The sequence below is a fragment of the Rhizopus delemar genome, genomic scaffold (genome assembly GCF_000149305.1).
Source record: "Rhizopus delemar RA 99-880 supercont3.6 genomic scaffold, whole genome shotgun sequence".
NCBI classification, from domain to species: Eukaryota; Fungi; Mucoromycota; class Mucoromycetes; order Mucorales; family Rhizopodaceae; genus Rhizopus; species Rhizopus delemar.
In genome coordinates, this window is record NW_027137832.1 from 2,757,666 (window position 1) to 2,772,925 (window position 15,260).

The 15,260-nt window shown below is 36.3% G+C and overlaps 6 protein-coding genes across 6 annotated transcripts; 3 read left to right on the top strand and 3 right to left on the bottom strand.

Annotated features, from left to right (window-relative positions):
• Nucleotides 1–334: 334 nt before the first annotated feature.
• On the top strand, nucleotides 335–2,464 carry RO3G_09065 (uncharacterized protein; the record flags this gene model as incomplete). Its single annotated transcript, XM_067663650.1, has 8 exons — nucleotides 335–424; nucleotides 478–599; nucleotides 661–860; nucleotides 1,059–1,129; nucleotides 1,188–1,267; nucleotides 1,318–1,900; nucleotides 1,966–2,329; nucleotides 2,433–2,464. 8 exons carry the CDS (start codon nucleotides 335–337, stop codon nucleotides 2,462–2,464), a joined length of 1,542 nt encoding a protein of 513 aa, XP_067519751.1.
• Nucleotides 2,465–2,826: 362 nt separating this feature from the next.
• Nucleotides 2,827–4,545, bottom strand: RO3G_09066 (uncharacterized protein; the record flags this gene model as incomplete). Its single annotated transcript, XM_067663651.1, has 6 exons — nucleotides 2,827–3,168; nucleotides 3,225–3,555; nucleotides 3,608–3,791; nucleotides 3,844–4,144; nucleotides 4,195–4,267; nucleotides 4,319–4,545. The coding sequence occupies 6 exons, from the start codon at nucleotides 4,543–4,545 to the stop codon at nucleotides 2,827–2,829; spliced, it is 1,458 nt and encodes a 485-aa protein (XP_067519752.1).
• A 349-nt stretch (nucleotides 4,546–4,894) lies between these two features.
• RO3G_09067 (uncharacterized protein) lies at nucleotides 4,895–8,238 on the bottom strand (the record flags this gene model as incomplete). The annotated part of the gene is made up of 12 exons (XM_067663652.1): nucleotides 4,895–5,005; nucleotides 5,063–5,176; nucleotides 5,230–5,830; nucleotides 5,890–6,027; nucleotides 6,196–6,410; nucleotides 6,477–7,328; nucleotides 7,404–7,500; nucleotides 7,557–7,679; nucleotides 7,783–7,837; nucleotides 7,910–8,085; nucleotides 8,139–8,164; nucleotides 8,236–8,238. 12 exons carry the CDS (start codon nucleotides 8,236–8,238, stop codon nucleotides 4,895–4,897), a joined length of 2,511 nt encoding a protein of 836 aa, XP_067519753.1.
• Nucleotides 8,239–9,491: 1,253 nt separating this feature from the next.
• On the top strand, nucleotides 9,492–11,612 carry RO3G_09068 (uncharacterized protein; the record flags this gene model as incomplete). The annotated part of the gene is made up of 4 exons (XM_067663653.1): nucleotides 9,492–10,567; nucleotides 10,629–11,179; nucleotides 11,246–11,453; nucleotides 11,579–11,612. 4 exons carry the CDS (start codon nucleotides 9,492–9,494, stop codon nucleotides 11,610–11,612), a joined length of 1,869 nt encoding a protein of 622 aa, XP_067519754.1.
• Nucleotides 11,613–13,439: 1,827 nt separating this feature from the next.
• Nucleotides 13,440–13,802, top strand: RO3G_09069 (uncharacterized protein; the record flags this gene model as incomplete). The annotated part of the gene is made up of 2 exons (XM_067663654.1): nucleotides 13,440–13,665; nucleotides 13,798–13,802. The coding sequence occupies 2 exons, from the start codon at nucleotides 13,440–13,442 to the stop codon at nucleotides 13,800–13,802; spliced, it is 231 nt and encodes a 76-aa protein (XP_067519755.1).
• Nucleotides 13,803–14,144: 342 nt separating this feature from the next.
• Nucleotides 14,145–14,288, bottom strand: RO3G_09070 (uncharacterized protein; the record flags this gene model as incomplete). The annotated part of the gene is made up of 1 exon (XM_067663655.1): nucleotides 14,145–14,288. The coding sequence occupies one exon, from the start codon at nucleotides 14,286–14,288 to the stop codon at nucleotides 14,145–14,147; it is 144 nt and encodes a 47-aa protein (XP_067519756.1).
• Between the last annotated feature and the right edge of the window lie 972 nt (nucleotides 14,289–15,260).

A 15,260-nucleotide genomic window follows, 5' to 3' on the forward strand; every position in this document is an offset into this window, starting at 1 on the left:
TGTAGAATAGCACGTCTGTCATAACCCAAATACTTTGTTGTGTCGATTTTATGGCTTACATCGCATCAAATTACCAAGAGGAAAAAAGATACATTTTGTGATCATGGGAAACGTACTACCACCCAACAAAGATATCCATGCCACTTTTGATCTAAAAGGATCAACGTTTGGTAGACTGACTTCTGAAGATGAAATCAATAAAAATCCGCATGCAGTTTTGAAAGATCAAAATTGGGTGAAAAAAGATGAAAAGATACAGTTGGGTGAAAAGAAGAAGATGATGTTTTTGACGCAATTAGAAAAGGATGTGGATACATTAAAAAGACTGAATATAATGGACTATAGTTTGCTAGTAGGGATTCATGATATGAAGAAGGGAAATACCGAATGCATTCGAAATCAAAGTTTACATATCGTCGTCACTGTAAGTAGTGTCCTTTATTAAAATCTGCGTATGCCTTAAGCTATTTTATTTAGCCAAAGACAGAAGAGAAGAGGTCGGCTAAACGCCGGAGATCAGACATGATGCGCAAAGCAAGAAGAAATACAAATACCGTCAGTTTTGAATCAGCTGATTTACCTTTGAATCCTTCTGAAGAGTAAGCACATATATGTAACAAGCAGTACTAGCAAAAGTAAATAATATGATTGTCATCATAGGCGAAAATGGTGTGTGTTTTATGCGGATGATGGAGGATTTAGATCGAGTGATGATCAAGACAAACCATCAGATAAACTATACTATGTTGGTGTGATTGACATATTAACACCTTACAATATTGTAAAAAAGGTTGAACATGTTTGGAAAAGCATCACTCAAGATAAAGAAGGAATTTCAGCTGTACATCCAATTGTTTATGGTAAACGGTTCTTTAACTTTATGTTACAAGCAGTAAATACATCCACGACGTTAAAAAAGAAAAAATAAACATGTTGTACATATAATTTTTTTCGTTTTTCTTTTTTCTTTTTTCTTTTTTGATAAAAAATGACTGAAGAAAAAGATATGCTCTCCTTTGAAGAGTTAGTTAAACTTATTACTTCTCAAGCTCAAATAGCACTTGATCATCCTTATGTCTTTAAAAGGCCTATAAAGAATGTGGCTGTTATAGGTGCTGGTCCTCACGGTGTACGCACATAAAATACCCTCTTTTCCTAACCAATTCTTATATATTATTATATCGTAGCTTTGTAGTGCTCGTCACTTGAAAGAGACTGGTATGAATGTCAAGATATTTGAAAGAAATGGATACATCGGTGGATTATGGTAAGTTTTTTTTTGGTTACTTACAAAAAGGCATACTAATAATTTAAAAGGAAATATTCGGATACAGCACCTCCAAAACCGAAAATACCTACGAGTCGCGTCACTTTGGATGAATCCAGTCTAAATGAGGTACCTGCAGATGGATCCAAGTACCAAAGAACATTTGAAATCACGCCTGAATTGACTTTTGCACTTTTAAAAAAATGCCCTCCCTCTGCTTGTTATCGTGACCTTGTTACCAACATACCTTCCACTGTTTTCGCTTTTCCAGATTTCCCCATGCCAGAAGAGACGCCTGTTTTCCCAAAGCATCAAGACATGTTGGCTTACTTTGAAAGCTATGCAGAGACCTTTGGGCTGCTGCCCTTAATTGAGCTGAATACAAGCGTTGATCGGGTGACGAAAATAGGTGATGAATGGGAACTCGTGCTAAGCAAGTATGATATTTATCCAAGTGGGTTTGTAAGAGAAACACGTTGGAGAGAAAGGTTTGATGCAGTCGTGGCGGCTTCGGGCTTACATCAAGATCCCTATGTGCCAGATATAAAAGACCTTATTGCATATAACAAAATGTGGCCGACAAAAGTGGCGCATTCTAAACAATTTAGGCGTCCAGAAGATTTTAAAGACAAGGTAACCATAGAGCTATCCACAAACAAGACTGAATAGATTACTGAAATAAAATAAAAAATAAATAGAACGTGCTGATTGTAGGTGTGGGCATTTCTGGTGTGGATATTGCAAGATCATTGGATGGTTTTGCAAAGTCAATCGTAATGGCTTGCAAAGACTCCTTTACTTCCCCTTTTCAGATTATCAATATCATTCGTAGCAAGATTCCCAAAGATATTGTGATCAAACCCCAGGTTATCTCCTTTTCAAATGACAATGGACAGGTGGATGGTACTATTACCTTTCAAGATGGAACATTCATTAAGGACGTGGATCAGGTTTTCTTCTGTACAGGCTATACAAACTCACTTGGGTACTTGGATGGTTTGATCATTCGGGAAAATGAATATCAATCGACTTCACAGCCGCCATTTGCTGATGTGCCAAAGAGTAAGGTTGTTTTGGGTCGAGAATATGCCTTGAATACATACCATGAAGTATTCTTGATGTCAGACCCAACCCTTTGCTTTATCGCCATGGCTCGTATATTCAGCCTTACCCCTTACTATGACACACAGGCAATAGCCATTGCAAGGGTTTGGAGCGGCAATGCGTACGTTCCTGAGACTCGATGGATGTGTCAGCTGGAGGCAGAATTCAAGCCAGGTCTGCCATCAAAAATAAATGTGTGCGATATACGTCGTAGAGAAGTTTATGTCAGCTGGTTAAATTATCAAGCAAACAAAATGGGAAAATCAAAATTGCCTCAAGTTAAAAACTTTGATGAGGACTATGAACAAGAAGGGGAAAGTAGACCACAGATTTGGTGTGACTTTACAGATGCACATTTACAAAAAACAAAAGAAAGAATACGTAAAGAGCTAGAAAGTTTATTGCCATAATTGCCTTTTTTTATATATAAATCTTATCTTTTTTTATGCTCTTATCTAATAAAGTTTCATGGCATTTTCAAAGATAGAAGCTAATTGTTCACGGGCAGGTTCACGAGTAGGAGCGAGCTTAGTGACACGATGTTGAGGCAAAGCACCTTCAACCAAGTCAGGGATGTAAGAGGTATCATAGCCAATACCACTCAAACCATTAGGTAATCCTAAGTCTTCGAGGAAGCGAGTCAATTTCTCTGCAAGTACTTCACCAGCCATGGAGTCCTTGACTCTGGCAGGATCAACACCAAAGGCAGCAGCAGCATCAATATGTCGATCAGGACAAGCATTAGAGGTGAAACGGAATACTGAGGGTGCAGTCAATGCGACAGAGACACCATGAGGCTAATACAAAGGATTTAATTGTTTATGCAAGATGGTTAGCTTTTTTTTTTACTTACAATAATGGGATGTTCAACGTTATATCCAGGGTGTTTATAGTTCTTGTTTAATCCACTGATAGGATAACTCAAGCCGTGACAGAGGTGAACACCAGCATTACCAAATCCAATACCAGCAAAAGTAGCTGCCAGCAACATTTGACTTTGTGCTTCAAAATCTTCGGGATCCTTGGTGGCTCGAGGTAAATATTTAACGACCATCTTTAAAGCGTGCAAAGACCAGACGTCACTGATAGGATTAGAGCCTTGGTAAGCAGGTCTTTCGATAGGATCCTTAGGTCGAGGAGAACGCTCATTATAAGGTAAAGCAGTATAGGATTCCAAAGCATGACTGTGACATGTTCAGTTCCTTCATCGAATGTGCCTTTATCTTATTTTCTTACCACAAAACATCTAGACCACTAGAGCAGTGAACTTGAGAAGGCATGCTTCGAGTATTAAGGGGGTCAACAATACCAAGGAGGGGCTTAAGAGCACGGTGAGCGATACCAGTCTTTGTATGAAGAGGTTCATAATCAAAGATGGCTGTACCTGTTGTTTCTGAACCGGTACCAGCCGTAGTGGGAACTTGTACAAAGCGTCAGTTCCTATCCTCTTTTTTATTTTTTCACACGCTTACCGGCAATCAAAGGATTCAACTTCTTTCTGATGGGTAAACCTTTACCAATGGGTGCGTTGACAAAATCCAAGAAATCAGCTTCGGGATGAGCGCTGTATAAACTGGCTGCCTTGGTTGTATCAATGACCGAACCACCACCAACAGCAACAAATGCATCAGGGTTGTTTTTACGAGCAAATTCAATGGCTTGTTTAAAACTAGTGTCTGTGGGTTCTACACGGCATGTATCATAAACAACATAATTGACCTTATGCTTTTCCAATGATTCTACTACTGCCTTCAATGGGTGTAATTTGGCAATCTATTTGTAGCGTGAGAAAAAAATTAGAAAGCAATCTGTGTGTCACTTACTGTACTGTCTGTGTAAACTGCAACTTTTTTAGCCTGGATATTGTTCAAATCCATACCAATCTCACTAGATTTGCTTTAATAAAAAAAAAACCATACTCTCTCATCTTTTTTTTTTTTTCTTTACCTCGTAACGCCAGGACCAAATCGAATGTTACTAGCGGCCATTTCAAATGCATAATCTGTGGTTTCTGCAGCACTAGCATAGTGTCGTCCATATTTCAATAAACTAGAAAAGGCACCAGCAGTAGCAGGAGTAGAGTGAGCATGAGAGTGACAAGGACAGCTGTTTGCTCCAGATTGAATGATTTTTAATAAACGTGTAACATTTGAACGAGATGCAGCAGCAGCCATGACTAAAGAAGATACAAAGAGAAAAGGAAAAGGGAAACGATTGTTTATTTATTTTTCCTTATTTATTGCTTGCTTTAAATGGCTAACTACAATTCCCACACTCGTATTTTTATTTATCCCCCTTTCTTGTGTCTATTTTATCCTGCATAAAACAAAGTCCGTTAACTCTGTTTGAATTTGAACTGTCGATCATAAGGAATTAGAGAGCTATAACGAATAAAGAAGAATTTATTGAATAAAGCATAACTTGGTCTTGTACTATTTTATACAAAGATAATCTATATTACCAACATATGAATGTGGCTGCTATTATTAAAAGAAAGTATGTGATGTTTATTTTATCTATGAATTATGCAAGCTTGTTTGTATAAGCAAGCCAAGAGCCAGGTGCGAATGTAGTTGTAGATTTGTTTCGAGTTGCACGACGGAATACTTCATTTTTACTTGTATTGGCTTGGTCCTATAAAAAAGAAATAAGTTTAATCTAATTGCTCTTTTAATTTATAGAACACATTACTGTCAATCGTTTCTTCATTCCTGCCACCAAATTTTGATGGTACTTTTCTAGTTCTCGTTTAAGTCGATATTCACGGATACCTTTAGGATTCAACCACAACAAAAGTTCGTCCAACTGTTTATATTCATAAATCAAATGCTTAAATATAAACGTAATAAAAACCTTACCTGTTCAGGGTTATCATACACATGCCACCAGGCTTGTACTGGATTTTCTACCTGTTCCCCATTTAAAATTTTCAATCTTTGTTCCATGTATTCGCTTTCTTTCTCAAACCCTTGTCCTTTAAGCAATTGAGAGACAAAATTTGCCCCTCCTCCACGCCCGCATGGTGCATTCACCTTGGTATCTAAAGATTCGATATGATCACGCTCTTGAATGATGATCAAATCCGTATCACTAGGACACTGGACAAAGAGTCTTCCAGAACCATGCAAAAGTGTACCTCCAACATCATCCAAATAATAATAACGGTTGTAAAACTTGTCACGTCCAAGAGGTTTTATACGGTGCGTATTGTATTTACGAAGCTCTCGTTCGACTTGCTCTTCCTTTTTATGCAACATTCTTTCTTCATCATCTAGTCGCTTGCGTGTTTCGTTACGTGTCTTTTGCTCCAAGTTTCTTGCTCGAGCTTCTTCACGTTGTAAATGATGAAGTTTTACACGCTTAGCTTCTCTTTCTTCTCTTTCAGCTTGACGACGTCGCATTGCTTCTTGTCTGGATTCGTGGCGGGTAAGATGTTCTTGTTGACGTTGAGCTCTTAACCTATTGTTTATAAAAAAATTGAGGTTATTTAGTGAAAACAATTAAATAAATGGACATACAATGCACTATCTTCGTTATCACTTGTGGCTGAACCATTGTCTGAATCATTGTCTGAATCACTGATTTCATCTTGCTCCTCCTTAATTTGATTATTTTCTTCATTCTGTTTATCTTCCAATTCACGTCTTTCAGCATTTCTAACAAAAAAAAGCATATAATTAGCTCCAAATAAAGTTCTACTTTATGTAATTGGATAATTACATTCTCTTGCGTTCACGACTTAATTCTATTTTTTGCTTTCTAAGCTCAGTCATTTGATCTTGACATTCATCCATATATGATCTAAAAAACAAAAATTGATTTACATGTTAGTCTTCTTCTTGAAGTATATGAGCCCTTGTACGCACTTGATAATATAAGATTCATTTGCAACACTTATCAAAAGTTCAAATATTTTGACTTTGTCTCTAAGGTTTAAACTTGCATAAGCGTTCTCGCGATCCTCAAGTGTACATTCTGGAAATAGAACGATTGAAGCCAAGATTCTATCAATATCTTCAAGCATTTCAAGAGGTGCGAGCTATTGTTATCAACAAAATTGAGGATTTTCTTTTGCTTTTCTCATATTGATGTTACTTATATTTACCTGGTTAAGAAATCCGATCAATATATCTTCCCATCCTTCACGCTCTTCCTCTGTATCAACTGTTCCGTGATCCCAATCACGACTAATTGCTTCTATCTCCGGACTACCGCAACCTCTGTCAGGATTGGTATCTCTATGCTTAATAGGAGGACGGAATCGCCAAATGTGATTTTCATCAATCGTGTCTTCACTAGCAAAGCGACGCAGTGTCTCTTGATAAGCAGATGATGATGTGCTACGAGATGCTTCATAACCAGATCCATACAATGACATAGCAGCAGCAACAGCTGTAGATCCATTTCCTTGGCTCTCTTTCTTTAAGCGATCTCTTTGTTTAATAATAGCGTTGAGTAAAGCGACATTGCACTCTCTCATTAATATAGATGATTGTTTATACTGAAGTGCACTTTCAAAATCATCTAGCGTAAAAGGTGATAGCTTTAGAGGATGAGCAAAAACGCTCAAAAATGACCAGATCATCAGGAAGGATCCATAACAATCTTCAGGAACAGTTGTGTTGTGCGTTGATTTTGGATGCAAGGGCATGTTACCTGTGGGATTTGGTACGATATTATTGGCTTCTTCAGTTCCTGGTGTCATGTCTATAATTTTGCCAAAGCCACTAGGGTCTCTGCGATAGGTAGGGATGTTTAAATCTTCAATAGGATACCTCAAAGCTTGTTCTAGTTTACGAGGATCAACTGCTGATGGCTTTTTGCTATCTGACGTATCGTTTAAAGCGGCATCCATTGCTGTTCTCTTCTTTCTGGATTTAGCATAGGCGGTATTTCTGGCTTCATATAAATGTTCAGGGAGTGTAGTATCGATATTGAACTTTTCTGCTGTTTCAGGCTATACATTTAAATTAAAAAATCATCAGTTGCTTTGATCTCTCTTTTTTGATTTTGTATCAGTATGACTACTAACTTTAATGTTCCAGGGTGCTCCAATATATGTGTCTTTTATTGCATGCTCTTTTATAAATTTCTTTAAAAAGTTTTTGGAAAAAGCAAACCGGTCGCGTCTTGCGAATCATGTAAGTACTTGCTTTTTTGGCAAATAAAAGATGCATCAACTTACTTGATTTTGTCTTTTGGTAAGACTTTTATCATATCTTCAATTCCAAGGGATTCTTCATCAACAAGCTGAACTTTGTATTGATCACCCTCATCTCCAGTCACTTCCAACACTTTACCGTGATATCTATGGAATATTTCTGTTAAATTTGTTGAACTCATTCAAGGTATGTCAACATTACGCAATATTATCGTCCCATGTGCACTGCACAAGCTCTCCAGGAATGTACCGATTCACAAAATATTTGTATGTGTCATCTACTAAGGCATCCAAGCGAAGGGTTTCTACAGAAAATAAAGGTTTAGTTACCATAAATATACATATATATCCATTCGCGATCTGCAAAACACACTTACGGAACTGAATATGGAGTAATACTCGTTTTTGAAGTTCCAATGACAATTTATTTCCTGTACGATCTTTTTCTTCCTTTTCACTTTTCAATGCTTCCATATATGTTAAACCTGACTTTCCAGTTGCTTCACATTGCCAAATGGGCTTCTTGTATAAAGACGTACGCTTTAGGTATTCTCTATATTAAAAAAAAATATCGAATCAAGGAAAAATATGCATGATGTAATAAACGCGCATTTGTTCTTAACGTGCGTTTTCTATGTTAGTAATATATATATAAAAAGGATACGAATAGTCCAAGAAAATTTCATGTGTTAGAGGTGAATACCATACTGCGCTTTCTTTCGATTCCTTTTTGGTTGAATCGTAGGTAGGAATGTCTACAGGTGGAACTCTTTTGCGTTTAAGTAAAGGCATAATAATTACTTTTTGTTGTTATGTGCTTTAAAGAGTAAAAAAAAGTGAGTGAAAGAAAGGATAAGAAAGAAAAAGTAAATCAAGAGAAGTGAAAGTGGCTTGTCTGACTTTCTTCTTTCATCTTGATTCCAAAAACTTTTTAGCTCCTACCTGAAGATTTAACAAAGCTGATGTCAAAAAGGATTTGTTTCTCTTGTTGTATATATTGATATGTGTAGTGTGTGTTTATTCAGCTGTCCAAACAGAGTCAAAAGATGCAATTATGCTATAATCTGAGTACAAGCGAAATTTCAACAGAAAAAAAAAGAGAGATAAAAAAGGCGGCAAACCTAAGGGCAAGGCTAAGCGGATGTCAAGGCGATTTGAAGTAAAAACACTGTATCACCAAAGTAGGAAATTCATTTTTAATGACTGCTCTTTTTGCACTATTGCCTTGTCACATAACTTTTGAACACACATTTGGGTTTATGTGAGGTAATGTAAGCATTGTCTTTTAAGTGTCCTTTTCGATAAAAAAAATGATCCTCTTTTAATCAATAGACTTTTATAAATATACAATATGTAGTATTCCTTTAGCACTTGCTGTGCCAATGCTCTAAATATAGCCTGATATGCTCTGAGAACAATCACATGCATTTTAGCTTTACTTAAATCTACTATTGTTTATAAAAATATGATCATTAAAAGACTATATTATATAGTAAGTCAGTTTTATGCATTTTATTTCTGCATTTTTCAGAGAAACGTGGCTAGATTTATATTTTTTCGTAATATAAGTAACAAAGATTATGGAAATATTAAATTTCTTTATGAACTTTTATCTGTAACACCATGACGCTAACTTGCTTGTATCTTTTCTTATTTTTACTAAATCTCAAATTTACTTTCTAAAATTTATGTAGCTAAACGCTATATATATATTTTCTGTCGTTCAACTTTACAAAACATCCAAGAATGCTTTAATATATAATGAGGTTTCTTGGCGGAAATAAAAAAGCACGTAGTACAGTTCCTGCCACAATGAAAAATAGGAAACTAAATTTGGAAAAGTTCATAAAAACCTAAACCTCATGTTTTCCTTTTTCCTCTTTTTATTTTTATTTTATTTTTTATTAATACTTAACTTTTATCTTTTCTTTTTACTTAATAAAAAGTCATTCATTTGTCATGTCAAATAATTCTATTACCAGTGATTCTACGTCGTCAACAAATACTGCTCATCAAAAATCCCCCGTCAGCATCTATTTGGATGATGGCCCATTGTTTCGTGCGACTATCAAAGAATATGAAGATCGTACTGCTTTTCTAAAATCCGATTTGAAAAATATAATAACGACTGCTACAGCATCGTTTAGGGCGCGACAAAATATGCTGGAAAGTGAGCAAGAATTTATCGCGGCAGTTCGAAAAGCATCATTTACTAAGCCCCTATTTGACTATTATTTAAATAATATCTTGGACAAGTTATTTGAGCAACAACAAAGGCTTCATCTTTGTATGCAGACGTTGGTTATTGATCCTTTAAAGAAACTATATGAACTAGATGTGAAGGTAACAGATACAAAGAAAAGACAGTTTGAAGATGCCAGCAAAGATTATTATGTTTATTTATCAAAGTACCTGCGTAACAAAAACGCCACTATAAACTTCAATTCTGAAAAAAAGAAGCTAAGCACACAACTGGAATTCAACATGAGAAAGCAGCAGTTTGATTTGGCTCGCTTTGATTATTACACCTTTTTAACAGATTTACATGGCGGCAAGAAGGAACAGGAAGTATTATATCATTTGCTTCACCATCATGAAAAACAGTATGCATTTTATCATGAAGCCTGTAAGACGCTTGAGCAACATAAGAATGGTTTGGAAGATGTGGCATCATATATCGCTGAAGCTAGTCGTGAACAAAAAGTTATGAATCAAGAAAGAGACGAAAAAAGAAAGGAATTAGAATCAAATTATGCAATAACAGTTCTTCATGAAACTCATATACCAGAATTAACTGGAAAGAAAGCTAATTTGGACATGGTATCCAACGAATCACTTCCCACAAATCAAATCTTAACACACATCCCCCTGTCGCTAGAGAATCGAAATAAATTCAATGGTATCAGAGATCTTCAACAAATGGATCAGGCATCTTTGAGTAACGTTGGACATAAGAAGGAAGGTTTCTTATACACATCGTCTAAGCCCAATAAGCGAAGAAGCTCACATAGTTTTTCTGGCGATCATTGGCACAAGTAAGTTCATATTGTATAGAAAGCTTCCGGTTAACTTACTAAATCATTCGATTTGTACTAGGTACTGGTGTGTTTTAAGTAAAGGCCAGCTTCAAGAATACACAAACTGGAAACACCAACTGCAGACTCACAATCAGCCTATACTTTTAAAACTAGCAACGGTCAAAGAAGCACGCGAGGCTGGACGTCGCTTTTGCTTTGAAGTTATAACACCCAATGTACGCAGAGTATATCAGGCAACATCTAGTGAAGAGTTATCTAGCTGGATGGCTACGATAAACAATGCTATTTGCGGGTCATTGAACGGAACAGGAAGTTGCGCTGCTTTCTTTGAAGATGTTTCGGCACCTCTTCCAGATTGGTCCCCTGAAAAGACTATAAGTAAAGCTCTAGATGGAATAGCTAAACTAAAGCCAAAGAAGTCTCGTAGACGTAAAGAGCGGCTATCACAATCTTATGACAAGTTGCAGACTATTAAAAGCAGCTCATGTAACGGATCGTGGTTACTGAAGCAGCTCTGTCAGCAAGATCCCTCCAACTCTTTTTGTGCTGACTGCTCTGCTCAAAATCCAGATTGGTGTTCCCTTAATTTTGGTATCCTTTTGTGTATAGGTAAACAGGATGGATGTTATTTGACTATTAACATGTACTAATTTTTTTTTTTTTTTTTGAATCAAGACTGCTCAGGTGTACACAGAAGTTTAGGGACACATATATCCAAAGTTCGCTCACTTACTCTTGACAGCGAATCACTGACGGCTGAACTTGTTCAACTCCTGAAACTGATTGGTAATTCGAGATTTAACGCATTGTGGGAATATAATTTAGTAAACCAAGACAGAGTTGTGAAGCCATCAAGTACAAATGCAAGAGAAGTCAAGGCGAGGTATGTCCGAGAAAAGTATTTGAATAAGCACTTTCTACGCCTAACAAATGAAGCTCCTTCCGATTTACTGTTTGAGGGGATTCTTGAGAATGATGTTCCTAAAATTCTTTATTCAATTGGAACAGGCGCCAACTTACACCAACCATTCCCACTGGATAACATGGAAAAGATCACATTAATACTACCCAAAGAGTTTGCTCTAGCGCAGTCAAAAACTGACTGCATCATTTTAAGATATCCTCTGGTCCTTGCTTTGATAAAAGATCAATACTCATCTTACAAAACCGATGATATGCGTAGTAACTGCTTGCCAAATATAGCAACAGAGGGAACGGGAAGCGAAGATAGATCAACAGAGAGCAGTGATAGTCAAAGTAGCGAGTATGGACGCCTTTTCCCATTAACAGAGCTTTTACTACAAAATGGATGTGATATACAAGCCATCATTGTCGATCAAAACACGGGGCAATGCTTAGTTGACTTGATATCGTGCAGTCATATAGTTAGTGATGAAGCCATTGAATACTTGAATGTAAAGAGCGAATTACGTGGCCACGTTCCAATCAAGAAGATGAGTATCTCGAAACCTAGAGAGATATAATTGAATATTTAAGAATCCACAATAAATATTGCTGGATACTATTTATATCTTGTATACAGGGGCTGATAAGTGGGCTGCATTTATCAGTGAACACTGTTGTTTCCATAGTAACTCCGGACATATTCAATTATAATTCAACTATTATCATAGTAGATTTATTATCGATAGAAAATAATCTAATTAATTAGAGAGTAACAAAAGGGTCATAATGTCTATTAATTTGACATTGATTGTCATACATTGTCCCATTTACTTGTTTTTTTTTCTGCATAAAAAAATTCTTTTTTCCAATCCAGGCAATTCTATCTTTTTTTTTTTTTTACTTGTGTTACTTGTATTTAACAAAATGCGAAAAAAAAAATAAGTAAAATGTTCAGATACATACATTATAGAAATATGTTGTAGTAAAGTAGCACCAATGTAAAAATAGCCTTTACAATAGAAAAATGACACTTTTTTTATACAAATAGTGAGCCACAGATATTCGTAAAATAACCATTTAAATTCCGCATAACACCTTTCTTTTTTTTTTTGCCATTTCTCTTTCTTATCCAATCAACCTTTGTTGCGTCTTTACTCGGGAATAGAACTCGCCACTCCCAACGAAATCATTCTTTTTTTATTATTTGCGTACGGAAAATAATTTACGCTACTTGTAGCACAGCGGTTCTCTAGGGATTTTTCTATTCCATTACCTTTTTTTTTTCTTTCTCTCTCTTGTAACTTTTATTTCTACTTTGGTTTGTTTTTTTTATTTTTTTTTTTGTTTCGTTCTAGAAAGAAAATAAGGGGAAATAAAAATAAAGTTAAAAGAAGGTAGTTGAAAAAATAAGCGTTTTTATTTTAGCATTATTTTGACTTTCTTTTTAGCATAAAAAATAGAAAGAGTAAAAAATATGACGGAAACGTTCCATGGATATATTGAAACGACTCAAGATGTATTGCTTATTTTTGAAGGATGTAGAAGAGGTTTACTACCAAGAGTATGTAGAAGACTGCAAGAAAAGGAAAGACGTATGATAAGATCAGGTTCAGTTTTTGTATTTGATGAAAGAGAATCAGGTATATAAATCATATCTACAGGGGTTTAAATGTCTATAGAACTCAGACTTATTTCAATTAAAGGCATTAAGAGATGGACGGATGGTTTAGTATGGAGCCCTTCACGTATTCTAGGTAATTTTTTGATTTACCGTGAACTTGATAAAAGAGCGCCCGGCGACAAGAAATTATCAAATATTGCCAATGACTCGAGACAGCGTAGCTTCAGTGCAGATCAGACGGCTGGTATTGGTATTTCGGCAGATCGTAATAGGGAACGCCGACTGGTCGGTAGCCTTTCCGATTCCTATCGCTTTCGAAAAGACGGCCTCATAAAAAAGACAATGTCAGTTATTGTGAATGGTATTACGCAACATTTAGTGTCCTACTATCATCCTCAAGATATTGTAACAAACAAATTACGTACCCCGTCTTCTGTGCCAGAATTAGCAAGTTTGGAAATTTCTCCAGATCTATTGGTAAAGCAGAACTTCAGAGTTCCTCCTGTGGTGGAGCCTTCTTTTGAACATTCAGAAGGCGCATATATGGGCGGAGGCCACCCACATTACGGTAAGTAAATTGTAGAATATTTTATTTGGTGTATTTATGTCTAACATGTGCATTAGATGAAAGACGCGCACATTCATATCGTAGTATGTCATTAGGTTCACTTCACCATTCAAACAACAATAACAATAATAGTATAATGGCGGGGAACTCGCATCAACCATCTATGCTATATACCCCATCACTTGCTAGTGCTACTAGTTCCAATACCGCTTCAGGAAGGATGGATGTGGACAGCAATAATAACAGCGGCTTTCGCAAATTATCCACTAATAATATCAGCTTGCCTTCCTCCTACTACTCACATGCAATGTACAACAATACAGCAGGATTTTCCCCATTACCTTCTCCATCAAGTATTACTTCCTCACCTATGTTATCCCCCGTACATCAATCATTTCCTCATCACCCCAGACATTACTCTATTTCATCCGCTTCTTCTGGACCCATGCAAAGATTTGCCGCTCGTAATAGCTTTGATCTTATGTCCAATATTCAAACAGATAGACAACCACATCATCAGCAGCAACAGCAGCAGCAACAGCAGCAACAACAACAACAGCAGCAGCAACAACAACAACAACAGCAGCAGCAGCAACAACAACAGCAACAACAGCAGCAATCATCAATTCATCCTCATATAGTATCAGATATGTTCCTATCTGGAAATGAGCCGCACATAAAATCAGACAATAACAATAATAATACAGCTTGCGGAAACGATTCAGCAGCAGTAGGCATGGCTATTGCAGGATCTACGGCGCCAACACCAACATCAATTGGAAGCGGAGGCGGCCATCCACACGGGTTATCCTCAAGTCCGAATATTGGACAGTTATTAAATCCGATTCATCCACTCAACAGTACTATCAAGCAGGATGATCCCTCGGTAACTAATGCTCAACTATTTCAATCTATGGACATTGACAATGCCCCAAAATATCAAAACTTTCCTCTGCAGGCCACAACAGCATCTTCGAATGGGACATCTCATTTCGATGGTTATAACAATAACAACCATTATTATGGGCAAAGGCAAAACGGCGAAGAACAGCAAGGCGCTCATTCTGCGAACAACCTTGTTCCAATGTTTCGAAATGGAATGGTTCTACCTAATACAAACTCTTCCTCAATGTATGACGAAAGCGCATCTGATCTCGGAATAGAACCATTAATGCTGAAATAATTCCATTCTCTTTAACTCCCTTTCAAAAAAAAAAAAAAAAAAAAAAAAAAAAAATGACGCATTTGTTCATATTGCTTTTTCACAAAAAAAAATTACTGTATTTTTTATGTAATTACTGTACAAAAAAAAGTGGGCTATTAAAAATAAATAGGCTTTTTTGCCATGGATTTCTCTTTTTTTAGGTCTAAATGGGGTGGTCAAAATAAAATTTGTTTTTGTGTAACACTTAACTGAGAAAACCAAGCACGGTTGAAACCCGTCAATTTCGATCTTTAGTCTAATGTTTTTAGATTCATGATAATCAAGTAAACGAGATTTGTTGTTTCGAACATATTCCTATATGCTATATACTCTTATGGTTTAATGACTAGGATCATTCACAGCAGAAAAACACGTTAAATATTTAAAGAAA